We start from the raw sequence: 23,424 nt of genomic DNA, 5'->3' as shown, positions 1-23,424 counted from the left end.
AACATTATAACATATATTTAAGAAAAAATAATGTTCGGAAGTAATAAAAAGCGTAATTTTTAGGTCATATGACCAAGCCTTTCATCATTAGAATAAGAAAAGTAAAATGAACCAATGAAAAGTTTTATTAACAAGTCACATGACCTGTTATGCTTACGTTACGCGCTGCGTGTCACGCCCCGGATGACTTCCGGATGCGCTAACGCGGCGCGTCATATGACGCATTACGCGACAACGCAGGTCCAGAATATAGTCAAAATGTCTCCACCAACCAGCGGTCGGAACACAACCCCTTTCAGCAGGCTAAATAGTTCTGTTAAATGACAACAGAAGGGACAGGCAACAAGAACCATTAGTCAAAGAGGGGAGGGCTAGTTCTTCTCTACCGGGTTACATTGGGGCGCTACCGGAACTGATCGAATTGGTAGTCTACAGTGTTTCTGGATGTTTTAGACTGAAGCTGGGGTTAGCATGAGAGCAGCACCATTTCTTAGCTCCGTCGTGGCCATTTCGCAACCAATCATGGCAGCCGCTCTTTATCGTTGTTTTGGGCGGGGTGGGTGGCGGAGCCGAGCTGTTTTGCAGCCATCATTGTGTGGAGTTCAGTTCATTTCACTAGTTTTGTATTTGTCATGAGGGGTTGTTCCTAATGTTTCTATTTTAGCGAGGTCAAAAAGAGATCCCATTAGTGGCCTACTGATTTTGCTCGATTCCTTTTCTTTTTTTTTTTACACGATTTTTCGTTATCTGCAAAGACTAAACAGAGTATTGCGACTCTGTGTTTGTTTGTAAATAGAGAATGAACCAAAGAGAACCAATTCTAAAACAGTAAATACTTGGATAACAATTAATCAAATGGAGAGAGAAGCAGGCACGACGTATTACAATGGGGGCAAAGGCCTGCGTTAAGTACCCTTCACTATGTGCAAAGAGAGAGTACTCCTAATAGAAATGGGGGGGGGGGGGGGCACCATTCAAAGCAGATCAGTATGCATAAACACGAAAATGTTTTCAATTACCACGTACTTGACATTCGACAGCTTATGCTATTTGCTATTAAAAAACCATTGAAATTCACTGAAAAAACCATAGGTTATAGACCATATATAGTTAGGAATTAGCATTTACAAAACCTTGAAAATTCACTGAAAAAACCATAGGTTATAGACCATATATAGTTAGGAATTAGCATTTAAAAAACCTTATTTTACTCACACAAAACCATTGAAATTCCATATATAGTTAGTTGCACTAACTATATATCGCGCACCCGCAATCCACTGCTGATGATGTCACATATTACATCATTCATGACATGGTCAGTGACATCACTGATGACATCTCAAATGACATCACTGATGACATCTCATTTGACATCAATGACCACATCACTGATGATATCATTCATGTGACAATACAATGCATCTCCTCACATTTTAATATAACCTCTGTTTCACCCAGTGTTAAATACAGAGTATAATTTTTTAAACCATTGACACACCAATACTAGTTACTACATACGCACTCACTGATTCGTACGTCTACACACACATTCACTCATTCACCCATACAATCATTCATACATACAATCACTCATCTTTACAACACTATCATATGCACTCATACACCTATACAGACACTCACACTCTGCCACTCATCCATGGAGTTACTCACACACCTAGTCAGTCCTGTAAAGAATCAATCACACTTCCATTTTCTAGTTTATACAGTTAAACATAGAGCACCTTACGTTTTCAACCATATACTAACACATACTTACTCTCTTATACAATCATTGATAGTAGTACACATTGATCTGCACAGTCACACACCTCCCAGCCAGCCACACACACACTCAGTCTCCCATACAAATACTTGAGCAATCAATCAATAACCCATATAGTTACTCATATAGCTACTGATCAACACATGCAGCAGTTTACAGAACAACAGACATAATGATGCACAAATTAAGACAGTTTAGTCACTAACCCATGCACTCAGTGAGACACATTTAATCACTCACTCATACAGTCAGTCACGCACCTACTAAATCCTTCATCCAGACACTTCTACATCTACTCATTCTTCAATATGTAAAACATATTTAAACTTTACAGAAACACACAGTCACTGGATGATGTCATCAGTGATGTCATTTGAGATGTCATCAGTGATGTCATCAGTGATGTCACTGACCATGTCATGAATGATGTAATATGTGACATCATCAGCAGTGGATTGCGGGTGCCCGATATATAGTTAGTGCAACTAACTATATATGGAATTTCAATGGTTTTGTGTGAGTAAAATAAGGTTTTTTAAATGCTAATTCCTAACTATATATGGTCTATAACCTATGGTTTTTTCAGTGAATATATATATATATATATAATATACATACACTAAATGTTTGAAAAACAAAAAAGTGCAGTGCATGTCGTTTTGATATCATTTAACATGTCATGAGTGATGTAATTTGTGAGGTTTGAAGCAGTGTATGACGGAGTGCAAGTTATAGTTTACTTAGTACATTATAACTGAATTCTAGTGTTTTTGTTGATGAACCGCCTAACTAGAATGCCACTTTAACCTTTGTGTTTCTTCAGTAATCTCTAGTGTTTTTTGACTTAACTATAACATCACTTTAACATTTGTTTTTTTAGTAAATTTGTGAGAATATTTTCATTATTTCTATCCAACTCTCCCACTGAGTATAGCTTTTAATGTGCACTGCGTAGTATTGGCCTCAACCCCACACAGGCAGCCAATCCCACACGGCCTCCTACACAGTCCTTGTTATTTTGTGTTTAACCTTTTCTTTTCCGCAATACCGCAGTACTCCAATAGTGCTAAATCAAAGACTGCATAAGCTTGACTGGTTTAGGCTTGCATCGTGTCGCGGTATTGCGTCTTGCAGGATTCCCGCATAACTACTTGGGTGGCCGTGCTGGGTGCCATTGAAGTACACCAGGACCCACTGCACAAAATTATTTTATCAGGAAGTCTGGGTACACCAATCCTGACCGAAGATGTTTTCGTAACTTTTACTTCAGCACACCGGGACCAAGTCACTAGGTCCTATAATGATGACCGCAGCATTTTTCGTCATGTTGCTCCCAGCCATTCACAATGGTGGGTCCCGATGGACTAAAATGACCAACAGGAAAAACAGCCCTCTCAGCCAATCAGATCACTGATGCCTTTTTGAGTGACGTTCTAACTATCTTCCAAATTTGGTGTCATTCTGTTTAGCCATTTTTTCCTGCTTTGCAAAATTTCCTATGGGACTTAACATGGGGAAAACAAAGATTTGCACCCCCCTCGCATACGAACACACAAATTCTGATCTACTGCTTGCCGGATCACCCCAAAACGTTCCAGGAATCAGCTGAAGTAAAATGTGTTTTGTTTTTTTGTTGTTTGAGGATTAGTCAAACAATGCCGAAGTTATTACAAAAACAAAGAACGCTCTTCCATTGGAAACTCAGACTTTGCTAAAGTAACTGTGCTGAATGTTCTGCAAGACTTCAGTCTAAGTTGTGATCCAACGTAATTTATAAAACGCTATTGAAGTCTACATAGTTGTGTGGTCAAAAATGTGTTGCAGACCTTTACTTTATCTGGAATGCTATAAATCTGAGAAGAATAGGCCCTCTACAAACCTCTTACTGGTAAATAACCTATTTTTCCTACATACAACATCACTGTCGATCATGTTTTACTCTTTACGATCCCACCTGAACCCTTTCGGCCACCTCAGCCATGTATTGCTGCCCCATGCACACTCATGCTATGATTTCGTTTAGACAACAGGCACACTTGCTGAACCTCAAGACACAATTTTTTTCTATAAAATATTCCTTGAGTTACTTGTGAACACCTGCATTACAAGACTTAAGTTATAACCTGATCCCTGGACCTTTCCATTGGAACACTACTTGTTCTGTTCGTCTTTCCCATATTAGATATATCCTTTACCATCCTTCACCCATGTGCAAGTCATTTAATCTCTCATTGGAGCTCTAAGGAAAAACATACTTCAGTTTAAAAAACTATTTGATTTTCAAAGTACTATATAAAAGACAACCAAGTGGTGCTTGCATCATTATGTTAATTTGGGAGTACATAGAACCATAGTACTTGTGAGGTGGATGGGTAGCCATGGATTTGAAAGTATGGCATGTTATGATAAATGCAGTGGAAAGGTATTAGATACTGCTCCAAGATGATTAGCGTAGGTTTGTGTGGATTCAAGAACCCTTTCTCTCCATGCCATTTCTCTCGTGCAGAGAATCTGCATATACTCTAAAAAGTTTTTAGTCAAGGTCCACATAGAATTGTTTTGGACTGCGGTACAAGTGGGTACTCTTTGCTATCCTTTTTTTTTTTCTTAATTATATCTTTATTGATTTCACACAGGATTATGCTGATGATTTAGAATTGTTGATGTAGTGATAAATATTCAGGTATCATTAAATTGGTGCCAACCAACACAAGTGTTGACATTTTTGTCTGTAACTATTTCAGTGACCATACTTCCTCAGGTGCCCAGGATGTTAGGAATGGGGTTGACAAAGAGGTTGCTGAAGAAAGACTTGCAAAGGTATGTGTATGTATTTTGTGATCATTTTAAATTTATTTTCGTTAAAACTCTTTATATTTATTGTAAATATTTTTGACTTTTGTTGCTTTTCCTGTTGTAAGTAATATAAGAAATGGCATCCTATAGGAACAGTAAGCCCCTTTATAGGTCTCGCCTGGCGAACGCGGCGCGAAAGCGCTGCTGTTGCCAGCGAGATCTATTGTTGCTGACTTGCCTCGGAAGTGGGACAGGAGATGGGCACGCACAGGGCGATTTGAGCAGGTGTATGCGCTCAAGAAGACTCGCTTGCATTTAATGTTTCAGATCTGCACATGTACGCTGGTGCTGGACGCTGCATTAATTAGGTTTGAGGCGGGAGTTAACTTGTGAACGCGCACACACACGCACCAGCCGCCCCCTGCCAGTGCAAGCGTACTCGATCACTCAACAACAAACACACGCACCAGCCCCCACGGTACAACTGAGTCCCACTCACCAGGCTCTTTTGTGGCTGCTACAGGCTCCGTCCCAGGACTCCCTTGGTCTCATCTCCTCCGCCTCGCATGACCTGGCACACGCGGTGCTTCCCTCACTCATGGGAGCCCTGCACTTGCATCGGCGGCCTCAGGCGCCACTTCTGACCCAGGCCTTCTCCTTACTTCTGCCGCCACCGGGGGGCTCTCCCTCAGGCATGGGAGCCCTGCGTCACCACTTCTCCTCTCGGCCAGCCACTCCATGGGCGCGGCCTTCCCGCGGAAGTCCCGCTCCACGGCAGGCATGACGCTGCCTGACTTCCGGTTTTCGTGCCGAATCGGGCCGGCTGCGGTGATACCTTCACTCCGGGCATAATGAGGGGTAGGCTCCCTCTTCACGAAAAATATAAAGCTGGGTGGGACTGCCGTTTATAGTATATTGTTTTTGTCTCATTCATCAAATGTACGGAGAGGAAATGTTTTTGTTCTTGGTTACCGTTTTGCCCTGGTTATAATCTACACTCACAAAGTAAAAAACGAAACTGCAATTCCCACAATGCAACTGCGATTAGCTTTAAAAGTTGATTTGCTTAAAGTGTCACCCGCACCTCTATGCAAACAATCTTGCAGAGACTGAGTGTGCAAGGCTACTCATGTGTGATGGGTCCTCGGTGGCTCGTCTGGCACATCCCTCACTCCGGTTCCCATCAGTGGCTCTTGGGAGCAGGAAATAGCATGCACACAAGGGGAGGAAGGGTTGTCAGAGGGGCGCGACTCTGCCGTGCAGAGGCCTAAGTACTGCTGCCTGCAGAAGGATGCTCACTCCAGCACCCACGTACTGCACACAAATCCAGTCTTTTTCTGGGTCTGAGGTTGACACTTGCGATGTTTTTTCCAAGCCAGTTTGTCCTTTCCCTCAGATACAGTCGATTTTTGTCCAAGTGTCGAAGCTGGAATTAAAAGCCAGGCTTCTAATACTGCCACACTGCTAGTGTCTTAGTGTTGGGCACATTGGTGATAGTCCGGTTTTGGGGGTTGTTTAGGCTAAAGCTGACAATACTGATGTTGTGTGTAAGACAACTATTGGTGCTATTACATTATTAATGAGTTTGTGCGGGGCCAAGTCTGAAGAATGGTGCCATGTTTGTGTTGGAGTTGAATGGTTATGTAACTGATTTGGGGAGCTCAGTAGTACAAGGACACTCGGACTACAGCCTCACTGCCAGTTGTGAAGTGTGTGCTTTTAAAAGACAGGTATAAAAACAAGCATTTGCAATGCAATAGGTCTCGCATTTAAGCAAGTTTAAGCTATTGGCATTGTAAATAACAATGCCTTTTATTTATGTTTTAAAAACAGAAACAAAAATAAAAGCCATTGTCATTTACAATGTCAATAGCTCAAGCTCACGTAAATGCGAGACCTATTGCATTGCAAATGCTTGTTACATTTCGTTCGCTGAGATTAAGACTTTGTGTGTTACAACACTGCTGTTCCCTGTCACAGCATCTTTGCTATTCTCCTTAAAAATATGTTTAGATTGGTTTTGCCAATGGCTTGTAACTTAAACCATGTATGCTGCAAGGTTTTTTTACACCAGCTACTTGTAGTAATAAGGTGGAATATGCACTCCAATTGCGATGCAAATGTGCTAAAATGAATCTGAATCAATTTCAAAGGTGTTAGATTTGGGAGTCTCTAGTTGGCACAGGTAGGTACTTGTGACAAATAAGGACCCTTGCCTCTAGTCTGGGTAAGGGGGTACACTCCTAAAATAACCCCTGCTCACCCCCTTGGTAGCTTGGCACGAGCAGGCAGGCTTATCTCAGAGGCAGTGTATAAAGCATTTGTGACCACATACAGTAACCCAGTGACAACACTACAAATGGACACCACACAGGTTTTATATCAAAAATAAATATACTTTATATAGAGTTACCACAAGACCAATAAACGACACAAATCCACAATACTTTACTTTTAGATGGTAGTGTTAGCTTAGTTAAGATCAGTTCTTAAGATGCAACACTTTGCGTCAATGTACCTTACGATGCGTTGTGCTTCCACAACAAGTAATGTTGCAGCGATGGAAATGCGGCTAAGTTCTGGTGCAAAGAAATAAAGCTGACGCTCTTTCCTTGATGCGACACGCTTCCCGGTGATGCGGCGTCTGCTGCGATGTCAATCCTCTTCTCCGGCGATGCGAGATACGTTGCAAGATGCGAGCCGTGACCGGCCCTGCGACAAGCTTCCCAGCGATGCGGCTGCATCTGCGGCGACATCGATCCTCTTCTCTGGCAATGAGCTGTGAAGCGGCAGTTCTGCGATACGCTTCTCGATCTTGAGTCGCACTTCCAGCTCCTTGCGACAGGCAAATCCCCCACAAAGTCAGCTGCAGGCACTTCAGCAATACTTTTGGAAAGCTGGTGTGTGAAGTCTGTTGTCCCTGAGACTTCAGCAGGAGGCAAGCTCTGTTCCAAGCCCTTGGAGATCCTTCACAAGTTGAAAGTAAAGCATACAAAGTTCTTTCTCCTTTCTTTGGCAGTCAGACAACCACTGCAGGCCAATCCCCCAAGCAGCACTTCAGCTTAGGGATAGTCTCTCCTCAGTTTCTTCAGGTTCCTCTCCTCAGCAAAGGTTTCTTCTTGTAGTCCAAAAGTGATCTAATTTCTTGGGATCAGGTTCCCAATATTTATACCACAAAATCCTTTGTCCTCTGAGGGCAGAGGGACCTTTGCCCAGTCCAAACCAGTTCTGGAGCACTCTGTTTACTAGACTCCTTCTTTCCTTTCACATTGCATTGCAGAGACATCAGACACACCACAGGAGGTGGAGCCAGCATTTTAGAGGGAAGATCCAGCCCTATTCAGGTCCCAGGTGCAACTCCTCCCTCCCATCTAGATGCAGATCTCTCTATTCACCACTGGGCTGCCCCAGCCTGTTTCCTGGAATACCCCAGCCCTGTCACTCACAATCTCCAGACAGAGGAATACACAACCCAGCAGAGGCAGGCTCGAAAGGTTAGGCAAGAAAATACCTACTTTCTAAAAGTGGCATTTTCAAACACAGAATATTAATATGGGCTCTTTTGGCACTGATTCTAGTGCTACTGTATGTAATTACACATGTGCAATCTTTATTTCCAGCCCTGATGAAGCCGTAGGTTAACCCAACCACAGCAAAACACGTTGGCACAAAGGGATTGGAATGGGGTGAAATAAAAGAAAAGAACAACAAGAGCCCAACCGACTTTTTTGCTGATTTCTCCGCTTATTGATAACTGAACTTTGAATGTGCAAGTGTGCTCCAAGGATTATTGTTTAAGTTTTGTTCAATCCCTGATTGAGTGTAGGGAAGTAGGGTGTTCCCTTCCCATATTTTGGATGCACCAAACTAATTATCTGTGAGGCAAAATGAAGTGCTAATTACTATATGAGCGCCCTTTACTAAAAGATGTATTTTATTATTCTGAGTTCAGGCATACTAAACTCAAATTTCTACCATGTTCTCTGAGTCAGTTAGGATTATAAAATGTAACAATTCTAACAGCCCATTCAGGCCTATGGAGAACAGGTAGCCTTACAATAGTAAAAAACGAAAATGGCTGTTCTCTTCCAGGGGATACTCATTAATAGTCATAAGCACTGAATTATCTCCGCCCATGAGCGGGAACCCGGAACACATAAACAATATACATATATATGTGTAAATATACCAAAAAGTACATAGTACTAAACTATACACATATACATGTATAATAGCCATAATATGCAGCCTAACATATATACATAGGCTAATAAAGCCAAACTTACACACGTTCTGAAGCATGAAAATATGCTGTATATAAATGCAATAAACAGGCATGAGCCTAAAATGCATTTTATAACCATGAAAACCTTTTATTTTCATCAAAGAACCTGTTGTAAACAGTTATTAGCCTAAAAGGCTGCATATGAAAAAATGTCTGTGTACAGAAAATCCGACTGGCACCCTGCCTTTAAGGCCCCAGAGAATCTGCACACTTTGTCTTTAAGGCCTCCAGGAGAACTCTGTTCCCATCATGCACCACAGGTGCCAGTTAGGTCAGTTCTTTTTTCCGGCTTGTTCTGTGACGAACCTGGAACTTGAGCTCTGCTAATTTTGCAGTTTTTTCTGTCAGAAGTTTGTTTTTTCTTGTCTTTTTTGACAATATACTTCTCTGGTGGTGGTTTAATACCTTTTTCTGACTAAACTGTTGGTGGTTTTTTAGTCAGAATGCCACCTTTATTTTACAAATGTCCTTCCTGTGGGAAGAAGATGTAAAAAACGGACCCACACTCTGTTTGTGTGGTTTGTCTTCCAGCTTCTCATAAGGTGGAAGAGTGTTATCACTGCCTCAACCTTTCTAGTAGGACTCTAAGAGAAAGGGAGAAAATGAGGTTGCTCGGCCTTCTGGAGAGAGAAAGCCGTGGTGAGAAGGACTCTAAGAGCTTGTTATCATCTGCTAAGCCATCTTCTCAACCCAAACGTCGAAGAACAGCTTCTCCTGAAGGTAGAACTAAGAAACATCGACTCCAGGGAGCGTCGCCGTCAAAAAAGGTGCGCTCGTGAGGCAAGGTTCAGCGTCTCGACAGTCGCCGTCGAAATCTTTTTCGACGTCGAGACATCTGGTGTCGATTGCAGTAAGGACGACGTCGGGGGTGCAAGTTTCGACGTCGAAGGATCGTAAGAGATCGACGTCGAGAGAAGAGAGGCTTCCGACGTCGAAGGATCGAGTGTCGACGTCGAAGGATCCAGTGTCGACGTCGAGAGGGAGTCATCGATCAACGTCGAAGGGGAGACCGAGGTCGAGAGAGAGACGTACGTCGTCGTCGAGGAAAAGGTCGACGTCGAGAGGAAGATCGGCGTCGAAGAATTCGACGTCGAGACCTAAAAAGAGAAGGTCGCGGTCTCCATCGCGACGTAGGTCGACGTCGAAACTTGCTTCGGGCTCGAAGCATGGAGTGTCAGAGTCTAGGTCTCCCCCACCTGATAACAGGTCGGTTTCGAGACTATCAAGACCAGCCTCTCGGACCTCACTTAGGTCTTTGTCGAGGTCAGAAATAAGCCCACAACCTTTAGTGGCATCTTCACCGCAGGGTCAGCAAGACGACAGGTCTGCGGCGGGTCAAGAGACAGTGCACCAGGATTCTTCTGTGGTGGCGCATTCTGGCTCAACCTCAGGGCAGGTATCAGATGACAGACAATTGGTGCCCAGACAAGGGACTCCATCTGGCTCATCAAACTCTGTATAGGATAAACAGGAGGAAACCCATAGACCAAGTTGGGATGGGTATATACTGTAAATAAGAACAATTCCCAACAGGTATCAATTGGAAGACAATTTCAACAGGTGTATGCAATATGCATTACAAAGGAAAGAAAGTAAGGAGTCACTGCAGTTTTTTGAAAAAAGGCGGGTATTATTCACCACTTAAAGAGCAAGGCGGGTCTGTTGCAAAGTTATACAGTTAGACAGCACTGTACACATCAAATGGGGTGACAACCCGGTGGCACTTGGTGAGGGTGATATATACATGAATATATACAGTGAATAGTGGTGGTAGTGCAAGTGCTGGGGTGAAACAGCGTGGTAGGCGCGTAGTGACAATAAGTGAAATATACAGAGTAATGGCTCCAGGGATCAAGTTGTAATCACTTAAAACAAGAATGAGTCAATTTCAGGAGTACAAAACAAGAAGGGCGCCATAAAATTAAGCTGTGTGGTCGACGGCGTTTCGATCCCCGTCAATCGGGATCATCATCAGGACTGGGTTGTCGAGGGAACAGTGCTGTGGGGTAAGAGAAGGGCTAATCAGTGGGGGTGGAGGTGACCATATTAAATTAAATTAAGGGCGCGCTAGTGGCTCGCAGTAGGGAGACTGCTGGGAGAGTAGGAGTGACCCTGTGCATTAGATAGGCGTAGGCGGCAGGCAGGTAACTGGCAAGCAACTACGGAGCTAGCTAAGGTGTCTGAAAGCAGCAGGCAGCTAGAATTATGCAGGAAACTGGCAAAGGGAACTAGCTAGGGTCTCTTGAGGGCGGCAGACGGCTTGAGTTACAGGCCGGGTCTTGCGCTGAAGGACAGGCACAGGGGCTATACATAAGTATGTAAAAACGTGTGGCATTTAACTGGCGCCAGGGTAAGCAAGCAGCAGGCAGCTAGAATTACGCAGGAAACTGGCAAAAGGAACTAGCTAGGGTCTCTTGAGGGCGGCAGACGGCTTGAGTTACAGGCCGGCTCTTGCGCTGAAGGACAGGCACAGGGGCTATACATAAGTATGTAAAAACGTGTGGCATTTAACTGGCGCCAGGGTAAGCAACGTGCTGGTAAGGGTAGTTAACTTACATGTCCGCCAATGGCAATTTCATGCGGATGGAATGGCTGGTGTGTAAGGTCCAATGCTGCACGAAGAGGGAAGCTTTAATTAGGTGGTGCAAAGGAGTGAGAAAGCATATTCCCAATAGGTAACCAATAATTACCTGACTAGCGATTTGGACGGCTTGAGGCAGCGGGGGTGATCGGCGTCTGAGAAAGGGTAAGGATAATTAAAATCCGGGTGCCACAGGGCTGGTAGAGTCAAAAAGGGGGTCGCACAAGGTGTGCGAGTGGCTTACCTGAATAAATCAGGGCGTCGGATCGGCTATCGCGATGGGCAGCTTCTGGCAGTAAATGCGGGAGCTGAGCGCGGTCCGGTGGCAGTGCTTGGGAAAATAGCCATGGGAAAGGGGCGGGGTGAGCGAGGAGGCACTGCGCGCGCACTATGGAGAGGGGCGGAGTTAGGGGTGTGACTGTCAGTTGCCGCAGCAACCAGCACAAACCGGAAGAGCAAACCGCGCGCGCTCTCTGTACAGAGGCGGAGCGGGGGGTGTGTGACCATCGGTTGTGATGGCAACCACAGAAACAGGAAGAGACCAGGGTGTGCGATGCCGAATTTAAGAGCTAATGGACACGAGTCGGGGCAGGTCATGGTCAAAGGCAAAGCGCACGCGTCAAGGGGTTATTCAGCAACCACGAACACAGGGAGAATAGTGCATGAATATTATATAAACACATCCTCAATTAAGGAAAATCAGACATTTATACTTGTTTACATCAGACAAGGTGCATTACTGTTTACAATGAAAAAACGGTAATCAGCAATGTAAGTGAAGGTACAGTTGTTCATGCTATATAAGGCATTAAGTCTAGAATGTAAGGGAAGACAGAGTCAACAGCGATAATGGAACTAGGTTGGCATCATCATACTGTGAAAGTCCGGGGTAGGCTTGCAAGATTACAGTTACAATTGGGGTGGGATGCCTTAGTATGCATATTCATAGGCGAGATAGGCTAAAGCAAGGCAGTTAGCAGTCGACATGGCGATTTACAGGGGGCCAAGGACTGGGGATGCACTTCAGACAGTAATGGTATTGTTCCACTCATCAAAAGTGTTCAACCCATGGTTCACTGAGTCCACTCTTGAAATCCATTTACATTCCGCTCTGTTGAGGAGGGCGGTCATGTTTCCACCTCTGACAGGTAGTGTGGGTTTTTCGATGACCGTCCATCTTAGATCTGTATCCGCATGTGATTTCTCCCAAAAAGTGTGCAACTAGGGGAGCTGTTAGTACCTTGCAATTTATCCTACTTTTGTGTTGGATTATCCGTTGCTTGACCATTTGGGTGGTTTGGCCAATGTAGAGGAGATCACACGGACAACGGATGGCATAGATGACATTCTGGGTTTTGCAGTTAGAGTGGTGTGTAAGTTGATGTGTTTGCCCATTAAAGAGGAATTCTTTAGTGTTTGCAGTCAACTCGCATACACTGCAGGATTGACATTTGAAGTGTCCAAGTACTGGATCCATCCCCCAAGCAGCGGTGATGGTGTGTCTTTGAGTTGAGGTGGAGGCCCACGTGATCGCTCGTACCAGGTGGTTGGCGATGTTGTTGCCCCTCTGGTAGGAAAAAAGGGGTGGCTCCCGAAATTGTTCTTCAGAGCGTAAAATGGGCCAATTTTTCTTAATTATTTTGGACACTTTGTTGCTGTCCGGGCTGTATACTGACACGAAGGGAATTCGGGTCATGGTCTTCTTGTTGATGTTGGGAACCAGTAGATCCTCGCGATGATTGTACCAGGCTCGTTTCTTGGCTTTGGTGACAAGGCGTCTGGGGTAGCCTCTGTTGGTTAATTTGGTAACCAGTATGTCTGCCTCCCTGAAATAGTCTTTACGCCATTTACAATTGCGGCGAATCCTTAGGAACTGGCCATAGGGTAGGCCGTCTCGTAAGCCTCTAGGGTGGTAGCTTGAGTAATGCAAAAGGGTATTGCGTTCCGTCGGTTTTCGAAAAAGTAGTGTACCAAGGACGCCGTCTTCAGCATGAATGGTGACATCAAGGAAAGGTAGCTCATTCTTGGCCCATTCGCTGGTAAATTTTAAATGTTCCTGTGCAGTATTCAACCAGTCAACAAAAAGTACAAGAGTGTCTGATGTTCCGTTCCAAATTAGTAGAATATCATCTATGTACCGGCGCCACAGATGGATTTGGGGCCGGTACAGATTGATGGAATTGAGGATCAATGATTTTTCCATCTCGTGAACAAATAAAATAGCAAAATTTGGTGCGAAGCAAGCGCCCATAGATACTCCTTTCACTTGTAGGTAGAAGATGTTCTTGTACATGAACAATAATTCCCTTCGTGTCAGTATACAGCCCGGACAGCAACAAAGTGTCCAAAATAATTAAGAAAAATTGGCCCATTTTACGCTCTGAAGAACAATTTCGGGAGCCACCCCTTTTTTCCTACCAGAGGGGCAACAACATCGCCAACCACCTGGTACGAGCGATCACGTGGGCCTCCACCTCAACTCAAAGACACACCATCACCGCTGCTTGGGGGATGGATCCAGTACTTGGACACTTCAAATGTCAATCCTGCAGTGTATGCGAGTTGACTGCAAACACTAAAGAATTCCTCTTTAATGGGCAAACCCATCAACTTACACACCACTCTAACTGCAAAACCCAGAATGTCATCTATGCCATCCGTTGTCCGTGTGATCTCCTCTACATTGGCCAAACCACCCAAATGGTCAAGCAACGGATAATCCAACACAAAAGTAGGATAAATTGCAAGGTACTAACAGCTCCCCTAGTTGCACACTTTTTGGAGAAATCACATGCGGATACAGATCTAAGATGGACGGTCATCGAAAAACCCACACTACCTGTCAGAGGTGGAAACATGACCGCCCTCCTCAACAGAGCGGAATGTAAATGGATTTCAAGAGTGGACTCAGTGAACCATGGGTTGAACACTTTTGATGAGTGGAACAATACCATTACTGTCTGAAGTGCATCCCCAGTCCTTGGCCCCCTGTAAATCGCCATGTCGACTGCTAACTGCCTTGCTTTAGCCTATCTCGCCTATGAATATGCATACTAAGGCATCCCACCCCAATTGTAACTGTAATCTTGCAAGCCTACCCCGGACTTTCACAGTATGATGATGCCAACCTAGTTCCATTATCGCTGTTGACTCTGTCTTCCCTTACATTCTAGACTTAATGCCTTATATAGCATGAACAACTGTACCTTCACTTACATTGCTGATTACCGTTTTTTCATTGTAAACAGTAATGCACCTTGTCTGATGTAAACAAGTATAAATGTCTGATTTTCCTTAATTGAGGATGTGTTTATATAATATTCATGCACTATTCTCCCTGTGTTCGTGGTTGCTGAATAACCCCTTGACGCGTGCGCTTTGCCTTTGACCATGACCTGCCCCGACTCGTGTCCATTAGCTCTTAAATTCGGCATCGCACACCCTGGTCTCTTCCTGTTTCTGTGGTTGCCATCACAACCGATGGTCACACACCCCCCGCTCCGCCTCTGTACAGAGAGCGCGCGCGGTTTGCTCTTCCTGTTTGTGCTGGTTGCTGCGGTGCCTCCTCGCTCACCCCGCCCCTTTCCCATGGCTATTTTCCCAAGCGCTGCCACCGGACCGCGCTCAGCTCCCGCATTTACTGCCAGAAGCTGCCCATCGCGATAGCCGATCCGACGCCCTGATTTATTCAGGTAAGCCACTCGCACACCTTGTGCGACCCCCTTTTTGACTCTACCAGCCCTGTGGCACCCGGATTTTAATTATCCTTACCCTTTCTCAGACGCCGATCACCCCCGCTGCCTCAAGCCGTCCAAATCGCTAGTCAGGTAATTATTGGTTATCTATTGGGAATATGCTTTCTCACTCCTTTGCACCACCTAATTAAAGCTTCCCTCTTCGTGCAGCATTGGACCTTACACACCAGCCCTTCCATCCGCATGAAATTGCCATTGGCGGACATGTAAGTTAACTACCCTTACCAGCACGTTGCTTACCCTGGCGCCAGTTAAATGCCACACGTTTTTACATACTTATGTATAGCCCCTGTGCCTGTCCTTCAGCGCAAGACCCGGCCTGTAACTCAAGCCGTCTGCCGCCCTCAAGAGACCCTAGCTAGTTCCTTTTGCCAGTTTCCTGCGTAATTCTAGCTGCCTGCTGCTTGCTTACCCTGGCGCCAGTTAAATGCCACACGTTTTTACATACTTATGTATAGCCCCTGTGCCTGTCCTTCAACGCAAGACCCGGCCTGTAACTCAAGCCGTCTGCCGCCCTCAAGAGACCCTAGCTAGTTCCCTTTGCCAGTTTCCTGCGTAATTCTAGCTGCCTGCTGCTTTCAGACACCTTAGCTAGCTCCGTAGTTGCTTGCCAGTTACCTGCCTGCCGCCTTTGCCTATCTAATGCACAGGGTCACTCCTACTCTCCCAGCAGTCTCCCTACTGCGAGCCACTAGCGCGCCCTTAATTTAATTTAATTTAATATGGTCACCTCCACTGATTAGCCCTTCTCTTACCCCACAGCACTGTTCCCTCGACAACCCAGTCCTGATGATGATCCCGATTGACGGGGATCGAAACGCCGTCGACCACACAGCTTAATTTTATGGCGCCCTACTTGTTTTGTACTCCTGAAATTGACTCATTCTTGTTTTAAGTGATTACAACTTGATCCCTGGAGCCATTACTCTGTATATTTCACTTATTGTCACTACGCGCCTACCACGCTGTTTCACCCCAGCACTTGCACTACCACCACTATTCACTGTATATATTCATGTATATATCACCCTCCCCAAGTGCCACCGGGTTGTCACCCCATTTGATGTGTACAGTGCTGTCTAACTGTATAACTTTGCAACAGACCCGCCTTGCTCTTTAAGTGGTGAATAATACCCGCCTTTTTTCAAAAAACTGCAGTGACTCCTTACTTTCTTTCCTTTGTAATGCATATTGCATACACCTGTTGAAATTGTCTTCCAATTGATACCTGTTGGGAATTGTTCTTATCATCAAACTCTGAGCACATTGTAGTCTCCAGAGCCTCTAAGTCTTCAGCAGGGCGGCATATTGTGCAGGTTTCGCCTGAGGCTTCCCCTGAGCGTGTAGAACGGCCTCTTAACATGTCACCGAGGTGGCTGGAAAGCCTGAGAGATTGGAAGATGCGTCCAGATGCAGAACTGATGGGGATGAGGGCTCCGGTCCCTCAGACGGAGCTGCATAGAAGATCACGCTCGAAATCCCTAGTGAGAGAGAGATCACGTTCGAGGGAGCGTAGGAGGCAGCGATCGGCAACTCCTCAGAGACGGCATAGAACCCCTTCACCATCTTCTACGTCATCTGCGTCCTCTTCAAGGTCTTCATATAGAGACTATTCTCCCACTATATCATCTACTCCGCCTTCCAGAGTGTCTCCCGTAGATGATTTGAGCACATTTAATGATGTGCTATGTCGTGGGGCGAATAAGTTCAACATCAAGATGGCAGTCCCCCAAGTGGCAACGTCAGTCATCATTGAAACCTTGCATCACAAGACGACTGGCAGGCCTCTTCTGCCGTTAGTGCCCGGTTTGATAGAACCTGCAATGAGAACATTCTTGACTCCGGCCACGGTGGGTTCAGGTCCTTCTAGGATTGCAAAAAAGTACAAGGCTCCAGAAGAAGATCCACTATTTTTGCGCTCTGACCCACCTCCAAACTCACTTATTGTGGCGGCAGTCAGAAAAGCGCATTCTGCAGCATCTACCTTTTCTGCTCCACCTGAAAAGGATAGCAAGAGTATGGATTCCTTGGGGCGAAGAATGTGTAACACCTCGGGGTCGGTCATGAGAGTGGCCAGTGCGGCAGCCTTACTGGGCCGCTATGATCGTCTGCTCTGGGACTCAGTGGCTTGTTTTGCGGATAAACTCCCTAAGGAAGATCGAAAGGATTTCCTGGAAATTGTGGATGAAGGCGGACTGGTGGCTAACCAGAGCATTAGCGCGGCTGCTGATTCGGCGGATCTGTCAGCGCATGGCTATGCACATGGTGTTTGTGCTAGGCGTTCAGCTTGGCTTCGCCTTACTGGGCTAAAGCCTGAGGCCCAGAGGAAAATAGTGAATTTACCGTTTAATGGTTCGACTCTGTTTGGATCTCACGCTGACGATGAGATGTCCAAGATGAAAGTGGAGTTGGACACTCTTAAGGCCGTAGGTCTTGAAAAGAAGAAAGACTTTAAACGACGGGGTAATTTTCGTCCCTTTGACAAGAGCTCTTTCCAGCAGAGGAGCCAACAGACTAATTGGTCCTCGCAAAACCAAGGCCAGAATCAACAGAGGTCGCAATTCCGACAGCGGCGACCTGGGCGAGGCAGAGGCAATGGAAATAGGCAGCAGTCATCCGCTACCAAACAGCCTCAAAAACAATGAACGGAGGCTTCCTCCACAACCGTGTGCCACTCCGGTTGGAGGAAGTGTTGTGTGTTTTCTGGACAAGTGGAAACAGATCACAAAGGACAGATGGGTGCTGGGTATCATTCAGAACGGGTACCTTTTGAGATTCAAGAAGCCACCCCCTGTCATGCGTCCTCTAAAGATGTTACAGTGGAATGTAAAGCGTTTACAACAGGAAGCGAACATCCTTCTGAAGAAGAAGGCCATAGAACTAGTACCTTCTCAGCAGAGATGTCAAGGCCTGTACTCTCGATTTTTTTCTCGTAAAGAAAAAAGGTCCAGCTACGGAGTTCAGACCCATTCTGGATTTGAGACGGTTGAACAAATTCATTTGAAAGGAGAGGTTTCGAATGCTGGCTCTTCATCAGATCTTCCCCCAGTTACATCAGGGGGATTGGATGTGCTCCATCGTTCTGAAGGATGCTTATTTTCATATTCCGGTATCCAGAAAACATCACAAGTTTCTCAGGTTTCAAGTAGCTGCTCTTCACTATCAGTACGCAGTACTCCCATTCGGCCTGAGATCAGCTCCCAGAACATTTTCCAAATGTATGGCGGTAGTTGCGGCTTGTCTTCGAAAGAGACGGATTTTCATATATCCGTACTTAGACGACTGGCTTCTGAAGAGTTCATCCCCATCTCTACTGGAAGAACATCTATCGATATGCCTCCAACTCCTGTGCAAGTTGGGTCTTCAAGTTAATTACAAGAAGTCCATAATGAACCCCACCCAGAAGATCCACTACCTGCGTGCTCAACTGGACACGGAAAAAGAAAACGTGTTTCCTTCGGAGGAGAGGTGGTTATCCATCAAGGCGAAGTGTATTCTTCTCCTTCAGTCTGCACGTCCAACAGTTCAGCAAGTGTCCTCTCTCCTGGGGTCCATGGCATCGTGCATCTTCATCGTGCCAAACGCACGTTTGCATATGCGTCCTCTACAACAGTGTCTGGAAGATCAGTGGAAGCAGAGGACGGGATGCTGGGAGGATCGAATTCATCTCCAACAGTCTGCAAGAGATTCCATCCGGTGGTGGATGAAGAAGACACACTTGATGAAGGGAGTTCCTTTTCATCAGGACCCACCAACGCAGACTCTGATCACAGACGCCTCTCTCCAAGGTTGGGGGGCGCATATGGGCCCTCTCCAGGTACAAGGGCTATGGTCAGACTTCGAGAAAGGATATCACATCAATCTACTCGAACTCAGAGCGGTCCATCTTGCTCTCAAGTCCCTGGCTCCATCTCTACAGACTCGGTCCCTCCTGGTGCAAACAGACAATACAACTACAATGTATTACTTAAACAAGCAGGGGGGTTCCAGGACTCTGTCCATAGAAGCCCAGACCATCTGGCATTGGTTGCTAGCACGAGACCTGTCAATAACAGCGGTTCACCTGCCAGGGAGTCTCAACTCACAGGCGGACGACCTCAGCAGATACTTCGTCGAAGCGCACGACTGGGTTCTCAACGAGGACGTCGCGCACAGCATTTTCCAGGCTTGGGAACACCACACATCGATCTGTTCGCAGATGCCGCAAACACAAAATGCCCCGTCTTCGCGTCCAGGTTCTCCCAGAGAGGGTCTCAAGGGAATGCCCTTTTGATAGACTGGTGTCAAAACTTGCTGTACGCTTTTCCACCGACACCGTTGATACTGGCAGTGATCAACCGGATGTACAAGACCGACTCCAGAATGATACTGATTTGCCCAGAGTGGCCACGCCAGTGGTGGTTCCCAGATCTCCTCCAGTTGTCAGAAGTGCCACACAGGAGATTGCCTTGTCGCCCGGATCTTCTGTCCAAACAGGAGGGGCGAGTGTTTCATCCCAATCTGCCCTCCCTGCGCTTGGCAGCATGGCTCCTGAAGTCATCCAGTACGGGCACTTGCAGTTGAATCCGGAGTGTATGAACATTCTTAAGGAAGCAAAGCGACCTTCTACAAGACAATCCTACGGATTTAAGTGGAAACGCTTTTACCTTTGGTGTCAGAGTGAGGGTCTTGACCCTATGCATGGTCAAGAACAGGTGATCTTACCTTATCTACTTTACCTTGCTGAATCTGGTTTGCAGTTTAGTTCCATCAAAGTCCATCTTGCTGCAATAACTGCTTATAGAAAATCTCCAAGACAGATCTCTTTCTTTCGGATGCCTGTGGTGAAGGATTTTCTGGAAGGTTTAAGGAAGGTGTATCCTCCAGTCAGGTCTCCTTCTCCACCTTGGGAGCTTAATGTGGTGTTGACCAAGTTAATGGATCCCCCCTTTGAACCCATTCATAAAGCGTCTTTACAACACTTATCTTGGAAAGTAGCGTTCCTGGTGGCCATCACTTCTGCTCGTAGGGTGAGCGAAATCCAGGCTCTGTGTTGCAATGAACCGTACACTATTTTTCATGGAAACAGAGTGGTGCTCAGAACTCATCCTGCTTTCCTGCCCAAGGTGGTGTCGGATTTTCATATTAATCAAACCATAACATTGCCTACTTTCTTCCCAAACCCTTCGAGTCCGGCTGAACAGGCTCTACATTCGTTAGATCTGAAAAGGGTTTTGAAATTTTACTTAGATAAAACAAAGTCTTTGAGGCACACGGACCGTCTGTTTGTGAACTATGGTCCTACGAATACTGGTTTGGCAGCGTCCAAGAGATCCATTTCTAGGTGGATAGTGTCATGTATTCTACTGGCTTATCTGCTAGCCCACAAGTCTTTATCAGGTAGACCTAGGGCACATTCTACGAGGGGGAAAGCTTCTACCACAGCTCTCCTTAGGAATGTGGCTATTTCAGAGATATGTAAAGCAGCTACTTGGCGTTCAGTGCATACGTTTACACGCCATTACTGTCTAGATTCTGATGCGCAGGTTGATGCACAAGTGGGACAAGCATCCCTCAGAAATTTGTTTGCTAATTCTAGCTAAACACTATGGTTTAAAAGTGTGGCTATGCATTTATCTGTTCGCCCGCTTCTGGTGGGTATGAGCTTGCTACTCTATTCAGTGCTTATGACTGTTAATGAGTATCCCCTGGAAGAGAAGGATTAGTTACTTACCTGTAATCCTAGTTCTTTTCCAGGGGTATACTCATTAAAGTCATAAGCACCCTCCCGCCTCCCCGGGCGAACAGTAGCATTGAGGTTTTTTCAATATGCATTAGGAAGTTTTTAAGTGCAGATTCCTGCTAAAGTTTACTGTACCGTACAAAAGAACTGACCTAACTGACACCTGTGGTGCATGATGGGAACAGAGTTCTCCTGGAGGCCTTAAAGGCAAAGTGTGCAGATTCTCTGGGGCCTTAAAGGCAGGGTGCCAGTCTGATTTTCTGTACACAGACATTTTTTCATATGCAGCCTTTTAGGCTAATAACTGTTTACAACAGGTTCTTTGATGAAAATAAAATGTTTTCATGGTTATGAAATGCATTTTAGGCTCATGCCTGTTTATTGCATTTATATACAGCATATTTTCATGCTTCAGAACGTGTGTAAGTTTGGCTTTATTACCCTATGTATATATGTTAGGCTGCATATTATGGTTTTTATACATGTATATGTGTATAATTAGTTTAGTACTATGTACTTTTTGGTATATTTACACATATATATGTATATTGTTTGTGTTCCGGGTTCCCGCTCATGGGCGGAGATAATTTAGTGCTTATGACTTTAATGAGTATACCCCTGGAAGAGAACTAGGATTACAGGTAAGTAACTAATCCTAATTCACTATTAGGACATGCCACACACAACAGGGCATGTCCTACTTTATACTTACAATGCACCCTGCCCTTGGGCCTACCATAGGGGTGACTGATATGAAGAAAAGGGAAGGTTTTAGGGACTGGCAGGTGGGTGCACTTGCCCAGTCAGCATGACAGTACCAGACTGCACACAGGCTCTGCAATGGCTGACCTTAGACACAGTTTACAAGGCTGCTTCTGTGGGTGGCACAACCAGGGCTGCAGGCCCACTAGCAGCATTTGGATTACAAGCCCTGGGCACCCCTGGTGCACTGTACTAGGGTCAGACATGTAAACCAAACAATCAATCATGGAATCACCAATTAATACATTCATTTTACAATAGGGAGCACTTGCACTGTGGCACTGGACAGCAGTAGCACAGTGCGCAAAGCATCTAACACCAGGAAAAACACATGAGGCAACAGCAAAAATGGAAGGGATACCCACGCCAATGGTGCCAGGTCTAACAAAAGGGTTTCCCAACTTTGTGTATTACCAAGACATACGCATTCTCCAGTCGTTTACGCGACAGGAGTTGTGCTCTCACAATTTAGATTTAACAATAAAGTGTTCCTTCTTCTGATCATGTTATCACGTGACAAATATGGCTATCAAATAGCAAGCGCACTTTCCGGCATTTCTTTTCACATAATTTCTTCACAATTGGATTGCAAGTTACTCCATATAAATACTCTCATGGTGTCTGGTCGTAAGGGCTACACCCAGAGGATACTAATCCAGCAACCATACAACATCAGTTATTTTCAAACAACCTGGGGGATGCATAAACTGCTTTGACTTTAACCAGGTGCTCTTTTTGTCTCACCTCCCACATGTATGTCTCAACATGAATGGCTCCAGTTAGCACCATTGTGACCTGGCTGGATGCAGTTTTAAATCTCTGCAGTACAGAAAGAATTGCTCAGTCTTGGAGAAAAACTTAATTCTGATGGATTCTTCTAGCAGCAGATTCCTCACCTTTAGAATATTCCTTAGGCACTAGACTGGGTCAGGAAGCTTTCCCAGCAGTGTTTTCACGCACTACTAGGTGGCGTCATGCAGCTCCTCATTGGTCCTCGTTCCACCCCGGTAGTGACAGTGTATCGCATATAGAGGACAACCCTTGCAGGTCAATGTCCGTCACTTTCTTTCTGCGTCTTTAAATCAGATGCAGAGCTTCTTGGCTTCACAGTCAGAAATTGATGTCTGTGTTGATCCTGCAGAAGATCTACCTCTGGTGTACAACTCCAAGACCTATGAAAAATGTGTCCTCCAACACTCAGTCAATCCAGGACTGTGAAGCGAAGGTGTATGTTCCCGAAGTCACAGACGCTGCTGAAGTCTCACTCCCAATCCAAGTTGATGGCACAGACCTGTTCCCGCTCTCAAGGACCTGCCCACGACAGATGTTCGCAGTCGTCAGATAAGTCCAGGTCAAGGTTGAAAAAGCACAAGAAGACAACCCGCCACTCTGTCCAACCAAAGAGCAGTCAGGAGGACGTCATGGTTCCAATCAAATCATCACTGGCCCCCAATCGAAGAACCGATTCCATGACTGGTCCTGCTGAGTCTGAATATCCTAGATCATTGATAATGCAACAACAGGTTGAGGACTTTAAGGAGGCCATCAAGGATTTGCAGGGGCCTCTGATCAAGGTACCGTTGACTGGTCTGCCCTCGCCCCATCTAAACCCCTTGAACCGGTCTCTGGTTCGTCACCAACTCCGGTGCAGATTTTCACTCCTAATCCAAGACCTGCAATGATTCATTTTTCATGTGTGCCGGTTCAGCTCACTCCGGAGATCCAACACCTGTTGCC

General features: G+C 45.5%; 1 protein-coding gene across 3 annotated transcripts in view; it reads left to right on the top strand.

Annotated features, from left to right (window-relative positions):
• The window catches only part of KIF15 (kinesin family member 15), a 927,215-nt gene that overhangs the window by 659,317 nt on the left and 244,474 nt on the right, over positions 1-23,424 (top strand). For all 3 annotated transcript variants that reach the window (XM_078663524.1, XM_078663523.1, XM_078663522.1), the window contains exon 31: positions 4,531-4,606. In XM_078663524.1, the coding sequence (XP_078519650.1) occupies positions 4,531-4,606 (76 nt within the window). The remainder of the gene's footprint in view (positions 1-4,530; positions 4,607-23,424) is intronic.

This window comes from Lissotriton helveticus, chromosome 10, assembly GCF_964261635.1.
Source record: "Lissotriton helveticus chromosome 10, aLisHel1.1, whole genome shotgun sequence".
Lineage (NCBI taxonomy): Eukaryota > Metazoa > Chordata > Amphibia > Caudata > Salamandridae > Lissotriton > Lissotriton helveticus.
The sequence above is the reverse complement of the archived record's forward strand: the minus strand, read 5'-3'. Positions and strand labels throughout refer to the sequence as shown.